The sequence below is a fragment of the Peromyscus californicus genome, unplaced genomic scaffold (genome assembly GCF_007827085.1).
Source record: "Peromyscus californicus insignis strain IS unplaced genomic scaffold, ASM782708v3 Scaffold_1__1_contigs__length_55948999, whole genome shotgun sequence".
Taxonomy (NCBI): Eukaryota; Metazoa; Chordata; class Mammalia; order Rodentia; family Cricetidae; genus Peromyscus; species Peromyscus californicus.
This window is the reverse complement of record NW_026294492.1, coordinates 17832773-17855476: the sequence shown is the minus strand read 5'-3', so window position 1 is coordinate 17855476 and position 22704 is coordinate 17832773. Positions and strand designations below refer to the sequence as shown.

Here is a 22704-nt window from a genome sequence, read left to right as displayed (position 1 = left end):
TATTTTGCTTTTTAACTTGATATTTCCTCCCAGCAATATATCATAAGCCATTTAGTAGGAGTGATTTTAATTGGTCATATAGAATAACTGATAAATCAATTAATAATCTGTTTTAATATTCATACAGAACCAGATTTTGTTGAAACTGTATAAAGGTAGAAAAGATGTATTTGGTGCTTGCCTACTGTGTTGTCCTGGCTTTCCTGGAACTCTCTCTGTAGCCCAGGCTGGCCTTGAACTCACAGAGATCCACCTGCTTCTGCCTCCCAAGTACTGGGATTAAAGGAGTGCACCACCATCACCCAGCATTATTTTTTTAACTCTACAGTTTTTTTTTTCAAAGAAATTTGAATGAATTGCATAGTCCTCTGAATGGGACTTGGAACCTTTATAATCTAGAGGCCTACTTTAGGGAGTGGGGGATTGGTAGAGTGAGCAGTGAATGGTTTTGCTGGTGGTGGTGAGAGCAGCAGTTCCCTCCTCTAGCCTTTCTCTCTGTTCAGCTGGATGGAAGGAGGGATGTGGGAATAAGGTGCAGCCTCCGACGACGACGTTTGTCAGCAGCTTCGCTTCGCTGACCATGTTTCCGTTCGCTGTAGTAGTTAGTGGGTGTAATGAGTAAGGGGAGGGTCCAGATTCTGGCCTGAGTTTGCTTGTGTATCTCTTCTGACTTGGGGTGTGCTGGTGCACTCCTGCTTGGGCTACATAATTCTTAACCAGCCGAGGCTACCTGCTGAGCTTCTCTCTCAAACAAAACAACAAAATGAAATTCTGATCTTGCCACTTAGTGGCTGTCAAATTATTTATTTTCTTCTATGCCTCACCCAGGTTTGTTTGTTTTTAAATGGATCTTATAATAATACCTTTCTAGACTCCTTCAACATTGTTGTAGGAATTAAGTAGAATTATATATATGTATGTGCACTTCATATGGACGTGAACATAGATCTTATGTACCTATTACATTTACGTATATAAATATATTTGGAATATATTTCTTAGTGCAGTATATAGCGTCGTAAGTTATCATTGAATGATGCTATCTTTGCCATCCCCATTGCCAAAGAATAAAATAAGAAGTACTTAGAATTGTCTAGGGCAGATGGTTTTACAGTGGAGCTGTAAAAATATTCAAATTTGAACTTGTATCTCAAATTCTTTGTCTAAAAGTTTAATGTGAATCTTTGATGGTGAGGAATTCCTTTGTCTTCCATAGTGGTTAACATGTACTTCTTTCTCTTACAGGAGATGGAAAGAACAGTTCATATGTTTGAGACATTCCTATGAACTTGTCAAGATGAGTGGTTTATCCTCTCCAATCTGCTCCTGATGAGCAGTCTTCTGAGCCATTCACTTTCAGATTGCACCAATTATGCGCAGAGCCTTGGTGTAAAGTGCTCGCTCACTCATTCTTTCTCTGTTGAATTTGGTGCTATTGTCTCAGGTACCTGAAACCAACCAGCCTACAAGAACCAAACAAAACTTCAGAAACATGTTGTATTTTCCACAAATAAAAAATACAACCCCACAGCTTGGAGATTCTGGTGCTACAGAAACTGCTTTCGCTCTGCCCCTCTCTTCTGCACTCTTGGAGAGTCTCTTAGGGAGCAGACCAGCAAACCGGAGGGAACTGGATGGGGCAGTTCTACCTGTGCTGAATTGGTGGAAACCGTGGGCGACCTGCTTTTCCTTTTTCTTTTTTCCTCTTTTCTATCTCTGATCATATCCCACCCCCCACCCCAGGTAATGGACTAAGACCTGTTTTAGAATTGGCTATGGTGTACTCTGGTGGACATCTGAAGAAACTGGGTGAAATTAGGTTAGGCTTTTTAGAACTGCCTTTAATGTGCCTTTTATTCATTTGAGAGAGATGAGGCTTAATGCATCGATGGGCTCATTTGTAGCAAATTCATTAGAATGTTTTCTTTGGTCACAACCTTGAAAATAAGTTTGATACTCACTGTTGTTAAGAGACAACAGTATTCTGTATTAAATGCCTGTCTTGTTCTCAAAACAGTCAAGATACTCAGTAAGCCACGTGATGTGCTCGTTGTCAAGCTTTCCTGTGGTGTGTTTCTAGTTAAGAAACACAAACTAAAACAGCAACAAATGATACACAGCCCACAAAACCCCACGTACTTTTCCGTATTGCTGACAATGATGACCAGAAAATAAATAGTTGGTGGCCATTCTTCTGTCAGATGCAATTTAATAGTTATTCATGTTTGAGTTACCAGAGATATGGTTTTCATGTGTAGTCAGTTGTTACTGTTTTGTTTTAAAGCCAGGACTTGCCAAATGGACAGAAAAGAGGAATTTGTCAGAAACTCTGTAAAACTCATTTTCTGTGTAACTGCAAGTGAGCTCTGGTATGTCCTTGAATAACAGTGTTAACATTTAAACCCTGTCCCGTGCTCACATCTTCACAATGCTTCAGTTTGATTGGAATCATTTTGGATCTCGTTGAGTGATTTCTGTGGATTGTACTTACCTGAAAATAATTATGAGTTACTAATTTTACAAAACTTTCTAAAAATTTGGAAACACAGTCTAGGCAGTTGCAAAGAGGCAAAGGGAATGCAGTGACATTTTTTATGAGATAATTTTTAAACAAAATACAGAAAATTTTGCAGACAAATTGGCTTGCTATATTCCTTTATTATAGCCGTTAGCTGCAGGTGTGTCTTTCCAATATATGCAACACATATTTGGGTTTTGATTAGGGCACATGGTTGAGGACTACTGCAGAGATACCGAGCTACCTCAGCTGTTTGTTTTTAGTCACCGCCAGTGTTTACAGGGTCCTGTAATCACTTTGCCACCGTTTACACGCTGAAGCGGAGGTACTTGTCCCCTTGTCTCTGGCTGTGGTGATGTGCAGAGAGCTCGCGCTGGCCTCAGCTACTGCAGTGCTCCCAAGTGCTTCTTTCATTTACCTTCATGTCCACCGTCTTCGAGCCTAAGTTTTAAAGAAACGGTCCTTGTTTCTTTATACCTGGTCTGAGGTTTTCATGATGTTTAGTTAGTCATGTAATTCAAGATGCTACCATGTAGACACACTGTATTTTTAAGGTGGGCAAGTGTGATTAACGATGAACCATTTTAAAAGAGAGGTGATTTGAAACCTCTAATTTGATTATTGGGAGGATTTTCATGCTTTCTTTAGTATTTATTACCATCATACCAGTGCAAACTATTTTACTGTCTAATACATTAGCATTTTGTATTTTGATGGAAATTGTTACAGAATTTAAAGATTTGATGAAATAAGATGTAGCAGATTTTTTGTAGCGAGTTTCTGGTAAAAGGGTTTTTGCAAGTCTCAGGTTCTTGCTGCGCTATTTTCTTCTTTAGTATTTATTCCAGTTTCTCTACTTCAGAAGCATTCTGTTCAAGTAACAGCAGCACTTGTGGAAGGAGGAAAACCCACATGTTCTAAGTAGGTTTCCGAATCTTGCACGTGAATTAAAAGACTTTAGCCATCAGTGAGTTTGACAAAGGAAATTTATTTATGTATGGCATTAAAAATGCTTTCAAAAGATCACGTTTTAGTTCATGTTTACCCTTGATGTAGATGGAGAAATCAGAGGCAAACTCAGTATAGGACTGCCACTTTGAACAGTTTAGGTCTCAAGGACAAAGCCAGTCTCATGTCAAGGGGGGAGAAATGAGCTGAAACTGCACCAACTCTTCAGGCCCCTTTCCCCCCAAAGAGAAACATACTATACTAGTTTTACAACTATCTGGTGGTTCTATAGATTAAAGCAGCTTGTGAAATTATCCAAGTCGACTCAGTTTTGTTTACCTTTCTGTAAAGTTCTTAATTTTTGTTGTATAGCATTGGCAAAAATAATGTACAAATTGACCTCTGTTCTTACTTCCTATGTGAGCATTATAAGTGATAAGCTCCTGTGTAAAACCTTGCTCTCAGATAAATAAATTATGTATCCCAGCCCAGCCAAGCAGAAGTTCATGCTCAGCTGTGGGGACCCTGGGAGCTTCTTGAAGATGATTGAACTGCATTAGGTTTGAAACTGATGGCTGTGGAATAAATTGTGTTTTCAAGCTTGAATCTTACCTGTGATTAATTTTTTAATGTCCTTTCATGACTTGATTTTTCTCATATGCCAATGTATTTGTAGGTTTACTGGATTTTATTTTTAGGGAGTGGGGTGGTAATTTCTTATCTTCCCTTATTTTGATTAAGTTGGTTCAGCTATGGTGCTAATCAGTAGGTTTTTCAGTGTCAGGTTCCGTAGCTGAATGCCATTGCTGTTATAATTATTATTTGTAACCATATTGGAAGCTTGAATTCGGGCTTGTACCTGCATCTTTGATATTTTGTACATTTGGTTGTTTAGACTTTGGAAGTCCTATTTGGTTTTGGTCATGTATGTCTACTTTGTAGATTAAGTAGACTTCATCAACTATGGTCTATTTTGGGTTTGTAGTTTATAATTTAGAATTGTGTTAAATTGATGTTTTGCATTTGACTTCATTTTACTTTAGTTTGGAGTAAATTATTTAATTTTTGAATTCTGGAATTTGAACATTTACTGTAATTTGTAATATAACTGCTGTGAAATACTTGAATAAAGATGATAAGAAAAACATGTCTTTCCTTAGCATGATTGTGAGTGCTGTTGGCTGCTCATGCAGGGCTGCTTTGCTTTCTGAAGGAAGTAGTTTTACAGAGAATGCATGTTGTGCTTAGTGAGCCCCCCCAAAATCTTGTTACGTATTTCTTTGAGATTTTAAGTATGCCTCTGGATTTCTTAGCAGAAAGGCTTTCTTTTTCCCCATTGAGAGAGTATAGTTTTAATTTAATTGAATATTATATTGTCTAAACTATGTTGGACAGAAGCCAAGTAGATTACTTCAAAAATTTGTTTTTACATCTGAATGTTCATTTTAAAAAAGACCTTAAAATTGCTTTTGGGGCTCAATCAAACTTTTAGGACTTTGGAAATAAAGTTGAATTTTATTTATCCAGTTTTGGTTTCCATAGGAAACTACAGTAAAGACAGAGATTAATCTTGATCTGTTTCATGCTCTCTCTATACTTTTAGACCTGAAGTGACCTTTGGACTTTTTAAAGTTAGAATTCCCTCTCTTACCCTACAAGTATGTATGTGCTTGGTACATCTCAGGCACTGTGCTAGGCAGACTTCATTAATTGTGGTCTGGTGTGGGATAGACAGATGATATGTTCTATCCTTAAGTAGCCTCTACTCTGCTAAGGGAAAGGGGAAACAAAGTAAACACCAGTTAATGGTACTCTCTGTTCTTTTTAAGAGCTGATCTTGGCACTGTGTAGTTTGGTTGATTATCACAATCGAAATCTCACTTGGGATGCATTTATTTTTGGAGATGGTTTGGAGGGGTTTGAATATAGACATTCTTTTTGTTCTTCCACCTTTACACTTGTAGCTTGAATTTCCTCCCAGCTGCCCAGTGCATTGTATGTTAGAACTCAGAGGGAACTAATGTTCTTGGGGGACTTTCACAGCCATCTCCCTCTCTCCTTTTAGGAGCACAGTTATCTTCGGAATGCTGGGGAGTGATGGAGTCAGGCTTTCTCCTGCTTTTGACTTAATAGCGACTGTTGATGCCAAATGAGTGCCCACTATTTTCCTGACAGTGCTTTTTATTCGAAAAGCATGTCTTTTCTGTGTAGGGCCACTTGGAGGTGTTAATATGGCAGGCCCCAAAGACTGCACATCAAGCGTAAGACACCCTGATTTTCTTTTTCAGTATCATGTGTCAGGGTGGGGATACATGTGTGCCATGGTGCTCTTGTGGAAGTCAGAAGGTGACTTGGAAATTGGTTTTCTCCTTCCATTCTGGGGTTGAGGGATTGAATTTGAGTCATCAGGTGTGTGTGGCAAGCTCTTCTGAGCCATCTCGCTGGCCCAAGACATCCTGGTGTTCCTATTAAATAGGTGTTCCTATTAGAATTTTATCACTGTCTAGAGCTCTTTCAGATGAAACAGCTGACTGACAGAAGCAGTAAAACTTCCAGGAAAGAAATCCTGTAGTAGCTGATTCCTCATTCGTGGAGAGCTACAAGACAGAGAACACAAAGGAAGATGGGACTCACGAGTGTTGATTCTCAATTTTTGGGGCCGAACAACTCTTTCACCAGCGTTGCCTAAGACCATTGGAAAACACAGATATTTACATTACAGTTCATAACAGTAGCAAGATTAACAGTTGTGAAATAACAATGACTTTTATGGTTGGAGTCACCACAACATGGGGAACTGTATTAAAAGGTCGCAGCGTTAGGAAGGTTGAGAACCACTGCTGTGGGATGTCTTTCTGTATGCTGTGAATATGTGTTGCTTTGATTGGTTGATAAACACAATGACTTTTATGGTTGGAGTCACCACAACATGGGGAACTGTATTAAAAGGTCGCAGCGTTAGGAAGGTTGAGAACCACTGCTGTGGGATGTCTTTCTGTATGCTGTGAATATGTGTTGCTTTGATTGGTTGATAAATAAAGCTGCATTGGCCTATGGCAAGGCAGCTTAGAGGCAGGCGGGAAATCTAATCATATATGGAGAGAAGAAAGGGGAAGAGGGAGAGACACCAGCTGCCGCCGAAGGAGCAGCAAGATGCCAGCAGATCGGTAATGCCATGGCCACGTGGCAGCTTATAGATGAATAGAAATGGGTTAAGTTATAAAAGCTAGCTAGCAAGAAGCCTGCCATAGGCCCTACAATTGGTAATTAATATTAAGCCTCTGAATGATTGTTTTATAAGCAGCTACGGGACCACGGGGCTGGGTAGGACCTGAGAAACCTCCTGGTTACAAACCACTGAGCTAGAGAAAAATGTAGCTAAAGCGGAAGATAAAAAGCTGTGCTTTCCTTGTGTTGCTGATATGTTTTATGATCTGAGCCTAAGTCTTTGTCCTACTAATCATCTGTTGGCGACATGGAGACCGTTGGTCCAGACAGGTGCGCACAACAGCAAAGCTCTTAGTGTCACACAGCACCATAAAGTAATTGTTAGCGAGATGCTTAGTAAAAAGGACCAACATTGTGAGGGGGTTGTAATTTTGGGGGGACAAGGGGAGAGGTTGGGAGGCCATTTTGGAAAACTCAATAGAGTTAGGGTGAGGAAGTATGGTCTGAGATAAAACTATACAGGAAGCTTGGGGTCTTATTATGGAAGGCAAGGCTAAAGATGCTTGTTTTTCATCCTGTGGTGATTCTTAACTGTTCTTGGGCAGTACCATTGCATGATGAAAATATAATCTCAGACATTAATGTAGTACTAATTTATGAAATGAAAATGGCTTACTTCCTTTCAGCAAGAAAGCCTGCCCTAGGCCAAGTATGGGCTAGGCATTGGGCTTTACAAATAAGCCAGTCACAATCTGCTCTTAGAAAGCTGTTGAACAGAGTAAGAACAATTAAAAATAAAATTGGTTAAATGCAATGATGACCACTTAGTTGAGGCGTGCTGGAGGAAGGAAAAGATTTATTCTTGGCAATTTTGAAAGTTCTCCTCCTGGTGGGTATGGTGTCTTAACAGTATCTTGAAAAAATGAAATACAGAAAGGAAAGGGGTGGGTGAGAGCATTCCATGCAGAGGAAACAGGATAGTGAATTACAGAAGATATGTGTGGTGATGGTATACACCTGTAATCCAGAACTTGGGGAGGCAGAAGCAAAAAGACCAGGAGTTCAAGGCCATTCTTGGCTATTAAGTATATTTAAATCTCACCTGAGCTACATAAAACCCCGTCTCAAACAAGACAAAAGCAAAAGGCACAGACACAGGCACATGTTAGGTATGGGTCACCACGACCCATTCTAGTTTGCTTTAGAACAAAACAGAGGGGAATGAGTGTTAGTGTTAGAAGGACTTCCTATACCAGTTTTTAGTTTGGGTCAGAGATGCTACAGGGCCCAAATAGAGAAAGGTATAGTAGAAAGACAAGAATGAAAGTTTCCAAGAAAGAGGCAAAATTCCCAGAAGCCGGTGACCAGATGTTGGTATTGGCGGACTTCAGTTGCTCGTGGTTTCTGCCTGGGTCATCAGGTAGATTAGTTGTCACCCAGGATGGGATGAATTCGAGTGCATGCAGTATAGTATTGTGACATCCAGGTCCAGCAGACATTTAGATAAATACAGTATCTAAAGCTTGGAACAGTTCGGAGCTGCAGACTTTGGAGGTTAGTTGCCTGCAAGTGCTTGCTCAAACCACAAGTATGAATCCTCACTTAAGCAGTACTCTCAGGGCAGAAGGAAAGCAGAGGGAAAACCATGTTCAAACAACAGGTAGATGAGGCCTGAGAACCGATACTGGTAATGCCTAATCAAAAGGGCCACAGTGAAGAGTGGTGTCGGAGAGCTCAAGGTGAGAGAACCTGAGCTCCGAACACACCACTGTCGGATGCTTCTGTGGAGGAAGTAAGATCCGTCTCTATTACAAGGGTATGTGGCAACTTGGAGATCCTTAATACTTTGAGAAGAAAAAAAAAAAGTTATGGAATATTATTTTAACTATATAGAGATGTGTTACATTTGTTTACGGGGCAAATTGTTTTAACTATGTGAAGGTGTGTTGCATTTGTTTCTGCTGCCTTTGTTAACAATGTAAAGCTGTGTTACATTTGTTTGCGCAGCATTAGTTCCATTATGTAAAGATGTGTTGCATTTATTTCACCTTGTCTGCCTAAAGCACCTGATTGGTCTAATAAAAAGCTGGACAGCCAATAGCTAGGCAGAAGAGGGATAGGCGGGGCTGGGGAGCAGAGAGAATAAATAAAGAACGAGAAAAGACTGAGGAGAACCAGCGGGAAACAAGAGGGACGTGCCTGGGATCCGAAGCCAGGCAGCCACCAGCCCACCAGACTCAGAATAGATACACAGAAAGAAAGAAAGGTAAGAAGCCCCAAGGCAAAAACACAGATAAAGAGAAACAGATTAAAGTAAGAGCTAAGATAAGGCTGAACGTTCATAACTAACAAGTCTCTGTGTCATGATATGGGAGCTGGTTGGTGGCCCCAAAAAGAAAGCTTGCTACAAAAGAGCATAATTATAGAGGGGCGCAGTTGAGGATAGGATTTTGTTAAACAGGGAAAAGCAACATGCTTGCACATCAGGGCTGGAGAAGGTGGTGACGTTGGCAAGGAACCGACGATGAGGACGGTCACAGACAGTTACTTGCTGAAAGTCAGAAAACTAAAGAGCACACCGTAGATGCGAACTCTGGGTTTCTGATTGAGTGCCCAGTTATTATTATCATCTTGTAGTACCACAAGAGGAGAGTGGAGGCTGAAGATGGGAAGCAGGGGCAATGGTTAGTCAGTGAGAATTCCAAGAGAAGATTCCAAGTGTCTGTCTTGAGTAAGAGTGTTCAATTTAGAAGCCCACAACTGGTGGTAGAGACCAAGGTGTTATGCTTGGAGATAGGGTAGAGTATTGCGAAGTTTAAGAGATCAATACCTATTAATTTCAAGTATTCCCATGTATTTCCTTACTGAGTTTATGTCTTTTCATTGTAAAACCTAACCACTATGGGAAATTCTAAAAAACAAATGTATAGGTCAATCATGGATAATATAAGATGCAACCTAGGGAAAGAAAGTGATAGCTCTTTAGACAGAATGCCTCTGTGTGTGCTGCTGCCTTTTCTCCTTGAATATAATCTTACTTAGTACTTGTGGTAATGACTCTTGCCTTCCTTACAGTTTTAATGCTTTTGTGCATGTTTAAATACTACATTTATGATTTCTCTGGGGTTTTCTCTTTCATCTTTAATTTTTATAAGTGCGTGCATGCACATACCACAGCTTGTGTGGAAGTCAGAGGACAGCTTTGCGGAGTCAGTTCTCCATCAACCTTTAGGTCGGTCTCAGGGATCGAACTCAGATCATCAGGCTTGCGTGGAAAGTAATCTTACCTACTGAGTCATTTTGCTGATCCTCTGTCTTTTACTTTTTTTCTTTCTCCTTTCCTCTTCTTTAATTTGTTGAAGAACCCAAGATTTGACCAGTTGAATTACTAAGTCTGGATTTTACTGTTTGAGTCCTACTGGTAAGATTAACATATTTAGCTTCTGTCTGTACCATCAATTGGAACTTGGGTCTGAAACTGTGCTGTTCATTATGGCTGCCAGTCACTACATGTAGCTAATGAATGCTTGCAATGAGTCCCACTGAAATGAACTGTGACTATAAAATTCACAAGACTTTTGAAGGTATATTATTAAAAGGATGTAGCATCTAAATAGTTTTTATTTATTTATTTTTTGTTTTGGTTTTTTGAGACAAGGTTTCTCTGTGTAGCTTTGGTGCCTGTCCTGGATGTCGCTCTGTAGACCAGGCTGGCCTCGAACTCACAGAGATCCGCCTGGCTCTGCCTCCCGAGTGCTGGGATTAAAGGCATGCTCCACCACTGCCCGAATAGTTTTTATATTGACTGTTAAAATTGTATTTTGGGTATATTTGGTTAAATTTCTTAAAAATAGGCTGTGGTGATAATTGAGTAAGGTGTTTGCTATGTAAACATGAAGTTCAGAGTTCAGATTATGAAGATTATGAGCATGCACATAAAATGATAAGTGCAAGGGCATGCCCCTGTAATCCTCGGACCAGAGAGAGAGAGAGAGAGAGAGAGACAGACAGACAGACAGACAGACAAAGGGATTCCTGGGGCTTGCTGGCCAGCTAGTTTAATCAAATCAATGAGCTCCAGGTACAGTGACCTTTCTCACAAAATAAGATGGGACGGGATGAGAGAAGACAACCGACGCCATCCTCTGGCTTCCATGTGCGTACACCCCACAGAATACAAATTTATTAAGATAACTTTCCCCCTAAATCTTTATAAAGTGGTTGTTATATTTTTAAAATGTAGCTTGTATTATTTTTATGTTGGGTAGCACTGATTTAGAGATATAATCAGGTTCCAGTATTACATGATTTTTATTATTTTTGCAAGCTTGCTCCCCAAGCGGCAGTGTGTTCTCTTGTTCGGGGCACACAGTGCCTGGTTCCTTTTGTGATGTCAGCCATGACTGGTGCTCTAGTCCTAGATACCATAATTGATGGGTTTAGAAAATGAGTTCTAATGTAGTCACTGCTTACCCATTTATCAGTGGAAAAATAGGAAGAGAAGCATCTCTTCTTCATCACTACTGGTTGGCACAAGCTGTATAGGAAAGATGGAGATTAGTGCAGTGGTTCTCAACCTGTGGGTTGTGACCCCTTTTGGGGGTTGGAATGGCCTTTTTACCAGGGTCGCCTAAGACCATTTGTTGGAAAACACAGATATTTACGTTATGATTCATAACAGTAGCAAAACTACAGTTATGAAGTAGCAATGAAGATAATTTTATGGTTGGGGGGCGGTCACCACAACCTGAGGAACTGTATGAAAGGGTCGCAGCATGTGTAATCTAAGAAATAAAGCTTGCCTGAAGATCAGAGGAGAGAGCCAGCCACAGAGTTAAACATAGAGGCCAGGCAGTGGCCTTTAGTCCTAACACTCAGGAGGCAGAGATCTGTCTGGATCTGTGAGTTCAAGGCCACACTGGGCTACATGAGATTGATCCAGTCTAGGAGAGAAACAGAGCCAGGCAGTGGTGGCACACACCTTTAACCCCAGTATTTGGGAAGCACACACGCCATTAATCCCAGCACTAGGAAATGGCTGGGCGGAGAAAGGTGTATAAGGCGTGAGGAGACAGGAACTAGAGCCTTTCGGCTTAGGACTCAGAGGCCTTCAGTCTGAGGATTCGTGGAGACAGGCTCTTCTCTTTTTGGCTGAGTAGTTGGCGAGGTGAGAAGCAGCTGTGGCTTGTTTGCTCTGGTCTTTCACCCTGATATTTATCTGGCTCTGGGTTTTTATTGTAAGACCAATTAGGACTCATGCAACACTCTACAATAACAAAAACTAAAGGCTACAAGAGGAGTTGTACATGCAAAACACAGAGATACTGCTTCACTTGCAAACAGGTTCCTGACCAGTCAGGGACATGGGACAGAGAAGGGGGTTGGGGGTGGGCATAGGGAGAGCACTGTGGTGTGAGAGGGGCAGGGAGAGGGGAGGGAGGTGTCTTCTAGCATAAATCTACAGGCGAGATTGGGCCGTAAGAGTCCCAGAAGAGCGCCACTTTGAGTGGGTTAGTCATGCTCATCAATCTGGGCCACCATTGCCCTCCGAGCCAGTTTTAAAAGTCTGTGTTATCCCTCTGTCAGCCAAAGGCTATGAGTTAGTTTTCTTAGTCATTATGAATGAATTCATAGGTTTTAAACATACGAGGTGTATTTTTTTTAATTTTTAATGATATGTCTGTCTGTGTTTCTATGTGGGTATGTGCCCATGAGTGTAAGTGCCTGTGAAGGCCAGAAGAAGGTGATGGATCCTCTGGAGTTAGAGTCAAGGAAGGTTGTGAGCCCTGCCCACTCCTCATGGGTGCTGAGAACTGGTCATATACTTTGTATGATCTGTCGGACTCCTAACAGTTGAACCATCTCTCCATACCCCAGGATGGTCCAGGTCATTACTATTATTGTTGGTTGGTGCCCAAATGCTCCCATTTGGCAATGGTAATCATTTCAAGTTAGCTCCTGAGTCCAACCCTGGTTGTCTCTTGTTAGTTTTAATCTGTTACATCTCTATGGCGGTGACATCCTCTCTTTGTCCAGATACTGGCAATTTAAAAGGTTCTTTAATGTGTTTACATGTGTATATCTGCATGAGTTTATGTATATCATGTGCACACCTTCGGAACTGGAGTTAAGGCACTTGTGGGGGCTGGGCACTGAACCTGGATCCTCTGCAAGAGCAGTTAGTCTTTTAACCACTGAGCCATATCTCCAGCCCCAGATATTGGCAGCTGTTATCTTCATGTTTTGTTTCCTGATCAGTATGTGAGTGTCCATCCTAAGGATGCACGTACATGCACATGTGTGGGATGAGTGTGCACATGCAGATGTCCACGTGGAAGCCAGAGGTCTACGTTGGGCATCACTCCTCAGAGCCATCCATCTTTTTATTTTATTTTTTTTAGGTAGGGTCCTTCCTTAGGCCCTGACTCACAGACTAGCAAGCCTGAAGGGTCTGCCTGTCTCTGTCTCCCCAGTGCTGGGATTTCAAGCTCACCACTCCACCCTGCTTCTTACATGGGTACTGAGTACCAAACTCAGGTCCTTGGGCTTGGACAGCAAATATTTTTTGACTGAGCTAACTCCCCATCTTTTTCATAAAAATAGTTTTTTCCCCCAAGGAAATTTTTATTTTCTGACTTCTGCTTTTAAATATTATTTTTCTTCTACTTTGTTTCTTGAGCTGAAAGACGAGCTCATTCATTGGAAACCTACCCTCTTTTCTAATGTAAGCATTTAGTGTTAACTGTTAAGCTTTGCTTTAGCTGCGTCTTACACATCTTGACATTTTTGTTTTGCATTCTTTCAGTTCAACATGTTTCTATTTTCCCTCAACTCCATTGGCTCCTCAATCATTTAGGTAGATGTGTGTTGTTTTAACTTTGAAGTATTTCTGTTGCTGATTTCTCAGTTAATCCTGATATGGCCAAAGAAACACACTCTATATGGTTCTAATTATTTTAAATTAATTCTGATTTGTGGCCAGAAGTATGGTGTTTCTGGGCACATGTTTTTATGAGCTCCTGGGAAAACAATGCATTTGCTTGTCTTTAGGAGGAGTGTCTTCTGAGTGCCTAATTGATTACCATGTTTGGGTCTTCCGTACCCTTGCTGATTTTTCTGTCTATTCCTATCAGTTACTGGGAGAGGTGTGCTGAACTCCTCAAATGTAATTGTGGGCCTGTCTGCCTCTCCCTTTGGTTGTATTGCGTTTTGCTTCCTGTATCTTGAAGTGCCCTTGTTGGTTGTATCACATTTAGCAAATGGAGCCTTTTGTCATTGTGTGATACTCTTTAGTGAGCAGCGCAGATCAGGAGTCTGCTTTGCCGGCCATTCGTATCCTTACCCCTCTATCTATCTATCTATCTATCTATCTATCTATCTATCTATCTATCTATACACACACACACACACATACATACACAAACAATATATATATATTTCAAGACAGGGTTTGTCTGTGTAATCCTGGCTGTCCTGGAACTCTCTTTGTACACCAGGCTGGCCTCGAACTCACAGAGATCTGCCTGCCTCTGCTTCCGTAGTGCTGAGATTAAAGGTGTGCGCCACCACTGCCCGGCCCCTCGGTCTGTTTTTTAAGGACGTATTTGGATGGTACTGCTTTTCCCACTGTTTTACTTCATACACCTAGCCTCTCATCTTTCCATGTATGGGTCATAATTGTAACCAATTTCATTTTAAAGCACTAATTGGCTGTGCCTTTTTTTTTTTTTTTAATTAGTGATTCTCGAACTGCGTAACAACATCTCATTCTGTTAAATAGAATGGGTGTTTCTGGGAGCTGAACGGAGGAGCCGGTTCTGTAGGTAACAGAGGGCTAAAGGAGGCAGACATGGGATGACGAGGCAGTTAGTTGCTCAGTGTTGGGTAGTTAGGGTTGGAGCAGAGACCTCATTTACTGTGTTTGCTCGGGCACACAGAGCCTCTTCTGATTGGGTGCTGGCCATCTCCGGGAGTTTGGTTTTTCTTCAGGCTTGTTCATTTGTTTTTAATTCTGCACTTACCCGCTTTGTCATCGTGTTTGATTACTCTGTACTTTGTGTAAGTGGTTTGCAGAAGTTTGCTTCAAAACCGCGGCCTCCCATATACATTTCACTCAGCATAGGTAATTTCTTTCTCCAATGAGGGGAAAATATGGCCGCCATTGTTCTAGGGCTAGACCCTGAAGTTTTCAATCCCGAGAGTCAGATGAAGTAGCTAAATATGAGTATTACCAAACAACTAAAATAAACACACCACCTATCTACTTTCTGTCTCTGTGAACTTGAATGTTTTTATTTTATTGATCAGATTTTTATTTTATTCACTTTTGCTATATAGCCCAGCCAAGTCTGGTACTTGCTACATAGTTCATGCTGACCTTGAACTCATGTCTTCCTTTCCAAACCTTCTGAGTACTGGGATTACAGCCATGTGCCTCCATGTCCAGCCTGAATTCTCCTCATTTCTCATTTCTCTCAGCATTGTGTCCTCAAGGTTTGTCCCCGCTAATGCCCCTCAGGATTTCCTTCCTTGTCAAGTCTCAGAATATCCGATTATGTGGAATACGCTACATTCTGTTTATCCACCCATCCTCCAATGGGCATGTGGCTGCGGCTGTCTCTGGCTATTGCAGATAATGCTGTGAATATTCCTTGAAGTCCCTGCTTCCATTTCTTTTATGGATATGTCCAAAAGTAGAATCACTGGATCATATGGTAGTTCCATTTTTAATTTTGCAAGGAATTACCATACTGTTTCCCTTAGCAGCCAAGCCATTTTTATTCCCACAGAAGGTGTACAGAGTTCTAACTTCTCCATAACCTCACTGACACTTGTTATTTTCTGCGTTGTTTTTGGGGGGAAGGGGTGGGATCGGGGAGGGGAAGGGGGCGTGGCAGCTGTGCTAATGTCATGGTCTAGTTTGCAGTCAAAGTAATTACGCATGTACTTGGATTTTTCTCTACTGTGTTTCTACTTGTCTCTTCTTCTTTTTATTCTGCGTCTTTTGGGTTATTTAGCTTTAATATTCCATTCTCATTTCTTGGGTTTCTGACTATCTCTGAACAACTTGTAGGGGCTTCTTTGATACTTTACATACCTTTCACAATTTACCTACAATGAACCTTTTCCTGCCGGATACAAAATATAGAAACCTTCCATTCAGTTGCAATAGTGGTCATAGGAATTGTACTTACATACACCAGGAACTCCGTCAGACAATGTTTTCCCTTCAACTGTCACAAATACTTTTAGGAACTTAAGGGTGAAAATAATTTACCCAGGACTGGAGTCCCACATTTCCTCTAGGGCCAGTAAGAGAGAAAAGCAGACAAAGGGCACTTGTCATCAAGACTGATGACCTGAGTTTGATCCCTGGATCCCACGTGGTGGAAGGAGAGAACAGAATCCTGTAAGTTGTCACATCTGACCTCCATCTGCACCACGGGGTGTGTGTGTGTGTGTGTGTGTGTGTGTGTGTGTGTGTGAGAGAGAGAGAGAGAGAGAGAGAGAGAGAGAGAGAGAGCGCATGCACACACACAGATGAATGAATGAATAGATGAATGAATGAGTGTAATTTAAAGAATTTCTTTGAAGCAAGTCCAGTAAGGACAGATTCTTAGTTTTTCTTCATTGGAGAGTTTCTTTATTTCTGAAGGAAGTGTTCCCTAGATGGGGGATTTGGGGATTGACAGTTGTGGTATTTCAGCACTTTCAGATGTTACTGCGGTGGCGTATAGAATCCACGGCTTCTGATACGAGATGCACAATGTTGATGAAGCTCAGAAACCATAAAAGAACTTTGTTTGGACTCTTGGGAATCGCAGTTTGAGAAATATAGCCTCAGATAGGTCTGAATGGGCATCCCAGGGAAGCTCGGATTGTGCAGGGCTTGCAAAGGGAAGAAGAGGACGATAAAGGTAGCTTTTGCAGGTGTTTGAAAGAGAAAAGTGATTGGTACAGAAAAGTTAGCGCGGCAGGTGTATCCAGCCTTTGGACATTGCTGCCAGATACACCCACACAGCCATACTTGAGCATTGTGCAGTAGCATTACAGAAAGACATCTCACCATGTTTTAGATTTACAATTATGTCCTGGACCATGTTCGTAGCTGTCCTTGACTGCATTCAGTCCGTGGGCCATGGGTCAGGCACAGCTGTTGGGCCGAGTGTCATTAGATGGACTAGTTACTTCTCTCCTTGTTGTAACCAAATACCTGACAAAAATCAAGAGAGGGAGAGTTTATCTTAGCTCCCAGTTCAAAGGACTACAGTCCACCATGGAGAGAAAGGTGAGGGTTGGGCGTGGCTTGATCCTTGGTGCCGACCATGAAGTGGAGAAAGAAAGTATTCTGCTGGCCCCTTCCCTTCCCCATTTTTATTCTCTATGGAACTCTAGCCCATGGGATGCCACACAGGGTGGGCCCCAGGTAAACCACTCTGAGAAATACCATCAACAGACATACCCAATGATATGCCCCATTAATATCACAGGCATTTCTTTTCTTTTTCTTTTCTTTTTTTTTTTTTTTTTGAGCCAGAACTCTTTTTTTGTTGTTGTTGTTGTTGTTGTTATTCTGTTTTTTGTTTTGTTGAGATGGGGTTTCTCTGTGTAGTTTTGGTGCCTGTCCTGAAGACCAGGCTGGCTTCGAACTCAGAGATCCGCCTGGCTCTGCCTCCCGAGTGCTGGGATTAAAGGCGTCCGCCGCCGCCGCCGCCGCCGCCGCCGCCGCCGCCGCCGCCGCCGCCGCCGCCGCCGCCGCCGCCGCCGCCGCCGCCGCCGCCGCCGCCGCCTCCCGGCTTCATAGGTATTTCTTAATGCAGTCAAGGCAGCAGTTGGAACTGATCATCACAGTAGGTCATACATTATTGATCTCCAAGCCTTTACTAGGGAGAAGAATCATCTGTGGAGGTGACAGCTAGCTGTAACATTCACCGTAGGATGAGGATTTTTTTTTTTCCAATCTGGGTCCAGTTCCAAAGTTCACATCCCCAGTCATGACGGCAGCTTGAGATGTGTGTAACTCCTGTTCTCTTAATGCTCGTTCTCCCGAGGCTGTTTTGAAATGTTTCTTATTTGTTGGGTTGGCTTTTTGGAGACAAGGTCTCTGTCTAGACTGGGCTTGAGTTTGCCAGGAAATACCTTCAACCTCCCAAAGTGCTGGAGGTACAGGTATGTGCTGCCATGTCTGGCTTTGAAATGCTCTTTCAGTTTGTTGATTTTCTTTTGAATATTTCAAGTTGTCATTTGAATTGTGGCTTATGTAGTATGCTGTTTTCTCTGGCTACTTCTAAAGACCTTTTCTTGACATTGACTCTCAATCATTGTATCTGGGCATGCATTTCTTTAAGATTCTCCAGTCTGGGGTTTACTGATCTTTGGATTGGTAAGGTTAGGTACTCCACCTGTTTGAGACATTTTTGGTCATTATTTCTTTCAGTTCTGTCTGTGCCAACATCTTTCTCTTCTCCTATTGGGGTTTCAGTGACATGGGTGTTGGTTCTTTCTATATTGTCCTGAAAGTTACTGAGGCTGTGCTCATTTTTTTAAGAGATTTATTTATGTGTGTCTGTTTGAGTGTATCCACATGTGTATATATGGGAGACCGGAAGAGGGGGTCGGGTATCCTCCTGATCACTTCCTACTGATTCCCTTGGTGTGGGGTCTCTCCCTGAATCTAGGGCTTATGTTTTCTCCATTAGGCTGGTAGTCAGAAATCCCCAGTGGTCCTCCATCTCTGCCCCCTCCCCCCCACCTGGGCTTACAGATGTCTGCAGGATGTCAGCATCTTACATAGTTGCTAGGAGCCAAACTCCAGTCCCCATGATGCTCAGTGAGTGCTCTAATTTTAACTGCTAAGCCACCTCTTTGACCCCTCTGTTCATTTTTTTTTTTTCAAGACAGGGTTTCTCTGTGTAGCTTTGGTGCCTGTCCTGGATCTCCCTCTGTAGACCAGGCTGGCCTTGAACTCACAGAGATCGGCCTGGCTCTGCCTCCCGAGTGCTGGGATTAAAGGTGTGTACCACCACACCTGGCTCCTCTGTTCACTTTTAATAAAGTTTTTTTTTCTTTCTATTCTTCTGTTTTGAAGATTTTTTATTTTTATTTTCTTTAAACCATTTCAGCATCTGTACAACCCCATGGTTGGTGTTTGTTAATTACCTTTTCTTTTGTGAGTTACTTAATGTATTCCTAACTCTTGAATGTCAAGTGATCTTGGATTGTGTTCTGGTCATTTTGAAAATCATCTATGAGATGCTAAGCTTGGTTACAATCTTGTGGAGAGGGTTTGTTTTTTTTTTTTTTTTTTTTGTAGCAAACAATCAGCCTGGTTGTGTTCAGACCAGAAGTCCTGGCTGGTTTCCGTGGCTGTGTTTCTATCATCAAAGTTATGTTTCAGTAACTTGGTAGTGCTTTTATGCTCCATCCCTTTGGTAAGCTAAAATGGCTCCCTGCAAGTTCACCTCACATGGTGAAGGGACATTGAAGACACGATTAACCATGAGATGGAGAGGTTGTTGGAGATTATCGTGGGGCTATAGTGTAATCACACGGATACAGGAAAGTTAGATTCTTCCCATGGCCCCCAGGAGGAACACAGGTACACGGATGCCTTGTCTTAGCTCCTAGACCCTAATTCAGACTAACAATGTCCAGAACCATAAGACAATAAATGTATTCTCATGAGCTGTAGGGTTTATGGAAACTTTGAAGAGTAGCCACAGCCATGTGCACACCCAGAGGGACCTGGTGGCAGTCATCATCAGAGTTTAGATATGGATCGTGCTCTTTTGATCCCAGCCAGCTCTCCACATGTACAGCTCAGCATTTCATGCAGTCCCGTAGAGCACTCAGTTTCTCTTCCGGCCACTGCCACTGCAGGGGGTAGATTCATTCCTGGAACTCGCCTGGCACTGGGTCTGGACAGTCTAATGAGGGTTTTTCTTCTGGGATTCTGGCTGCCACAGAGACTGAGCTAGGAGATAGAGAATGCTTGTCTCTGTGCTGGGGTCACAGGCATTCATAGCCATGCCAGAGTGGTTTTATTTTTTTGTTTTGTTTTGTTCTACATGAATTCAAACTTGATCCAGTCTTCCAGGCTCTAACCCCCACTTCCCCTGAACCTCCCCTCTCAGTTGGTGAGGAGATAAACTTGGTCACAGAGAGCTTGGTGAGGGGGAAACGTGCAGGGTAGAAGCGCAGGTTTCGGAGAGAGTCAGAGATGAAAACAGGAAAGAATGAGGCACACTTGAAGTGTCAATCAATGTGAATACACTTCCCCCTGCCCTGCAGCTCTCTACCGAAAAGAAGCCGCAGAGGAGGCTGATAGTTAGGTTGCTAGGACTGTCGTTTGTCTTCTGGATCTGGCAGAAGGACTTGGGTGTTACAAGGGCGAGGTAACCGTTGAGAGGAGGGATGCAAGTTGGGTGACGGTGGTGCACGCCTTTAATCCCAGTGCTCCGAAGGTGGAGGCAGGTGGATCTGAGTTCAGGGCCAGCCTGGTCCACAAATCAAGTTCCAAGATAGCTGGGGTTCTGTTACACAGAGAAACCCTGTGTTGAAGAAAAAAAAATCAATAAAAAAGAAAAAGAGGAGGGACGTATTTCTGAGGCGTGAACTCAAGGTGTGGCTGCTGAATTGGGAGACATTGGAAAGCATCAAAAACTAAAGGCTGTGACTTAAAGAGGAAACACAGGGCCTGCGGGTGTAACTGAGTTCTCACCTAGCATGCATGAAACCCTGGGTCGGCATGTGCTTGTGATCCCAGGACTGGGAGGTCAAGGCAGAAGAGTCTGAAGCTCAAGGTCACCCTTCCCCTTGGCTGTATAACAAGTTAGAGGCCAGAATGGGATATGCAAGACCTTGTCTCAACAACAAAAAGCCAGGACATTAAGAGGGACCATGTACATGTGAATGCACTAGAAAGAGACCTGTCAAAGTGTGGTGTGTATGATTTCATAGGTATAGTGGATTCAGATAATAACGAAGGAAATGCTCAAGGAGGTACTGCTTAATATATTTGATCTAAATTCTAAAATGCCTGTGGTAGTTTGAATAAAAATGGACCCCATAGGTCTATAGGGAGTGGCACTATTAGGAGGTGTGGCCTTGTTGGAGTCAGTTTGGCTTTTTGGAGGAATTGCATCACTAGGGGGTGGGCTTGGAAGTCTCAGATGCTCAAGCCAGGCCAGTGTGGCAGTCTCTTCCTGCTGCCTGAGGATCAACATGTAGAACTCTCGGCTCCTCTCCAGTACCATGTTTGCCTGCATGCTGTCATGTTTCTTGTCATGACGATAATGGACTAAACCTCTGAACTGTAAGGCAGCCTCAATGAAATGCTTTCCTTTACAAGAGTTGCCGTGGTCATGGTGTCTCTTCACAGCAACAGAAACCCTAATTGTGCCCTTGAACTTCTAATTTCTCAAGCAACAGTAAATCCGTAACCATTGCTCTGAAATTATATATTGTTGGAGTCCAAAAGCCACAGAGAAAAACACAGCCCCAAGAAACTCTGGGCTCCATCAAAGCACATGAGTGCCCCTCATCATGTTTCAGTGGCCATTATAGCACAGAGCCTTTTGTAATATTCTCATTGTGGCAAAAAAGCAAAATCAGTTAGTATGAGGTTCTAGTATTTCTAAATACTGTATGATTACTTTGCTTAAAGCTTAAGATTCTCTGAGAAAGACTTGAAAATTAATTGCAATTTTTTTCTTTAGCATTTAAATAAACACAGGAGCTTGACTTGGGAGCAGATGCCAGTAATCCCAGCACTTGGGTGGCAGAGTGAGGCGGATCTCTGTGAGTTTGAGGCCAGTCTGGTCTACAGAGTGAGTTCCAGGACAGGCACCAAAACTACACAGAGAAACACTGTCTCAAAAAACAAAAAACAAAAACAACAACAACAAAAAAAGGGGGAGCTATTGCCTATCACACAATTAAATTCCAGATCACTGGTCTGCTATGCTGATTTCCACATTTACTGAACTTAGTCAACCTCAGAAACAAAAGAAGTAGATTATTAGAGAGCTTTCATCCCACAGTCCCAACATTTTATGACTAGAGTTGGCTGTAACTTTGTCTGCTAACACAAATATTTACGTCAAGACAAGGATGCAATCGAATGCCTTTATGTTTTAATGTGGTACTTTAATGAATCACTACAATTGCTGTGAACATTTTTTAATTTAAACACAGGTGACTGAAAGGAAGGAGACTTGGTTTGGGAATCAAGAGCTAAGCAAGGGCTGCCTTGGGGAGCCACGTGCTTAGCAAGGGTTCTCGATTCACTGAACTGTCCCTGGACACTGACAGGCCATGGACTGACTTGTTGAAATCTCAGAGCCTGGTGGGCTTCGCTGAGGATCCTCTGCAGGGCTGTGCCACAATTAAATTCATGTTCCATTCACTTCCTCTGATCCTCTCTGTGCCAATGACTTCCTTCACTTTATAAAGCATGGAGATGGTACCCCGGTGCTGCCGAGGCAGTTGAGACCATACGTGAGATGCTGTGTGCAGCTGCTCCATGTAAGCATGTTACTGTGGGCTAAAGACCTTTACATCATAGCCTAGTGGTGTAGGCCTATAACTGCAGCTACTCAGGAGGCTGTGGCAGGAGGATTACAAGTTCAAGGCCAGCTTTGGCAACTTAAGACCTGTCTCAAAACGTAAAAAAAATCTCTAGTTCTGGAGGAAGAGGAGGAAAATGAAGAGGAGGAGGAAGCAAGACCTTCACAGGATCTCGGTAATATACTCCAGAGTTTAGCACTAACATGTGGTGATCTGTTTTCTTAGTTTTAATTTTTCTCAGATCCTTTCTGGTTTCTTTACTGCTTTTGGTGGTCTACACACACACACACACACACACACACACACACACACACACACACACACACACACATGTGTAGTAGAATATTATTTTAATGTGTGTTGCTTTTGTTTATGTTGAATTTGTTTAACTCTGTGAAGCTGTGTTACTGTGCCTGTCTAAGACACCTGCTGGTCTAATAAAGAGCTGAACAGCCAATAGCGAGGTGGGAGAAAGGATAGGTGAGGCTGGCAGGAGAGAGACT

The 22704-nt window shown here is 42.3% G+C and overlaps 1 protein-coding gene across 2 annotated transcripts in view; it reads left to right on the top strand.

Moving 5' to 3' along the window:
* Positions 1-4617, top strand: part of Atad2b (ATPase family AAA domain containing 2B) — a 137304-nt gene extending 132687 nt beyond the window's left edge. For both annotated transcript variants that reach the window (XM_052745964.1, XM_052745963.1), the window contains exon 28: positions 1246-4617. In XM_052745964.1, coding sequence (XP_052601924.1) covers positions 1246-1287 — 42 coding nt within the window. In that variant the 3' untranslated portion in view covers positions 1288-4617. The remainder of the gene's footprint in view (positions 1-1245) is intronic.
* The last annotated feature ends 18087 nt before the right edge of the window (positions 4618-22704 follow it).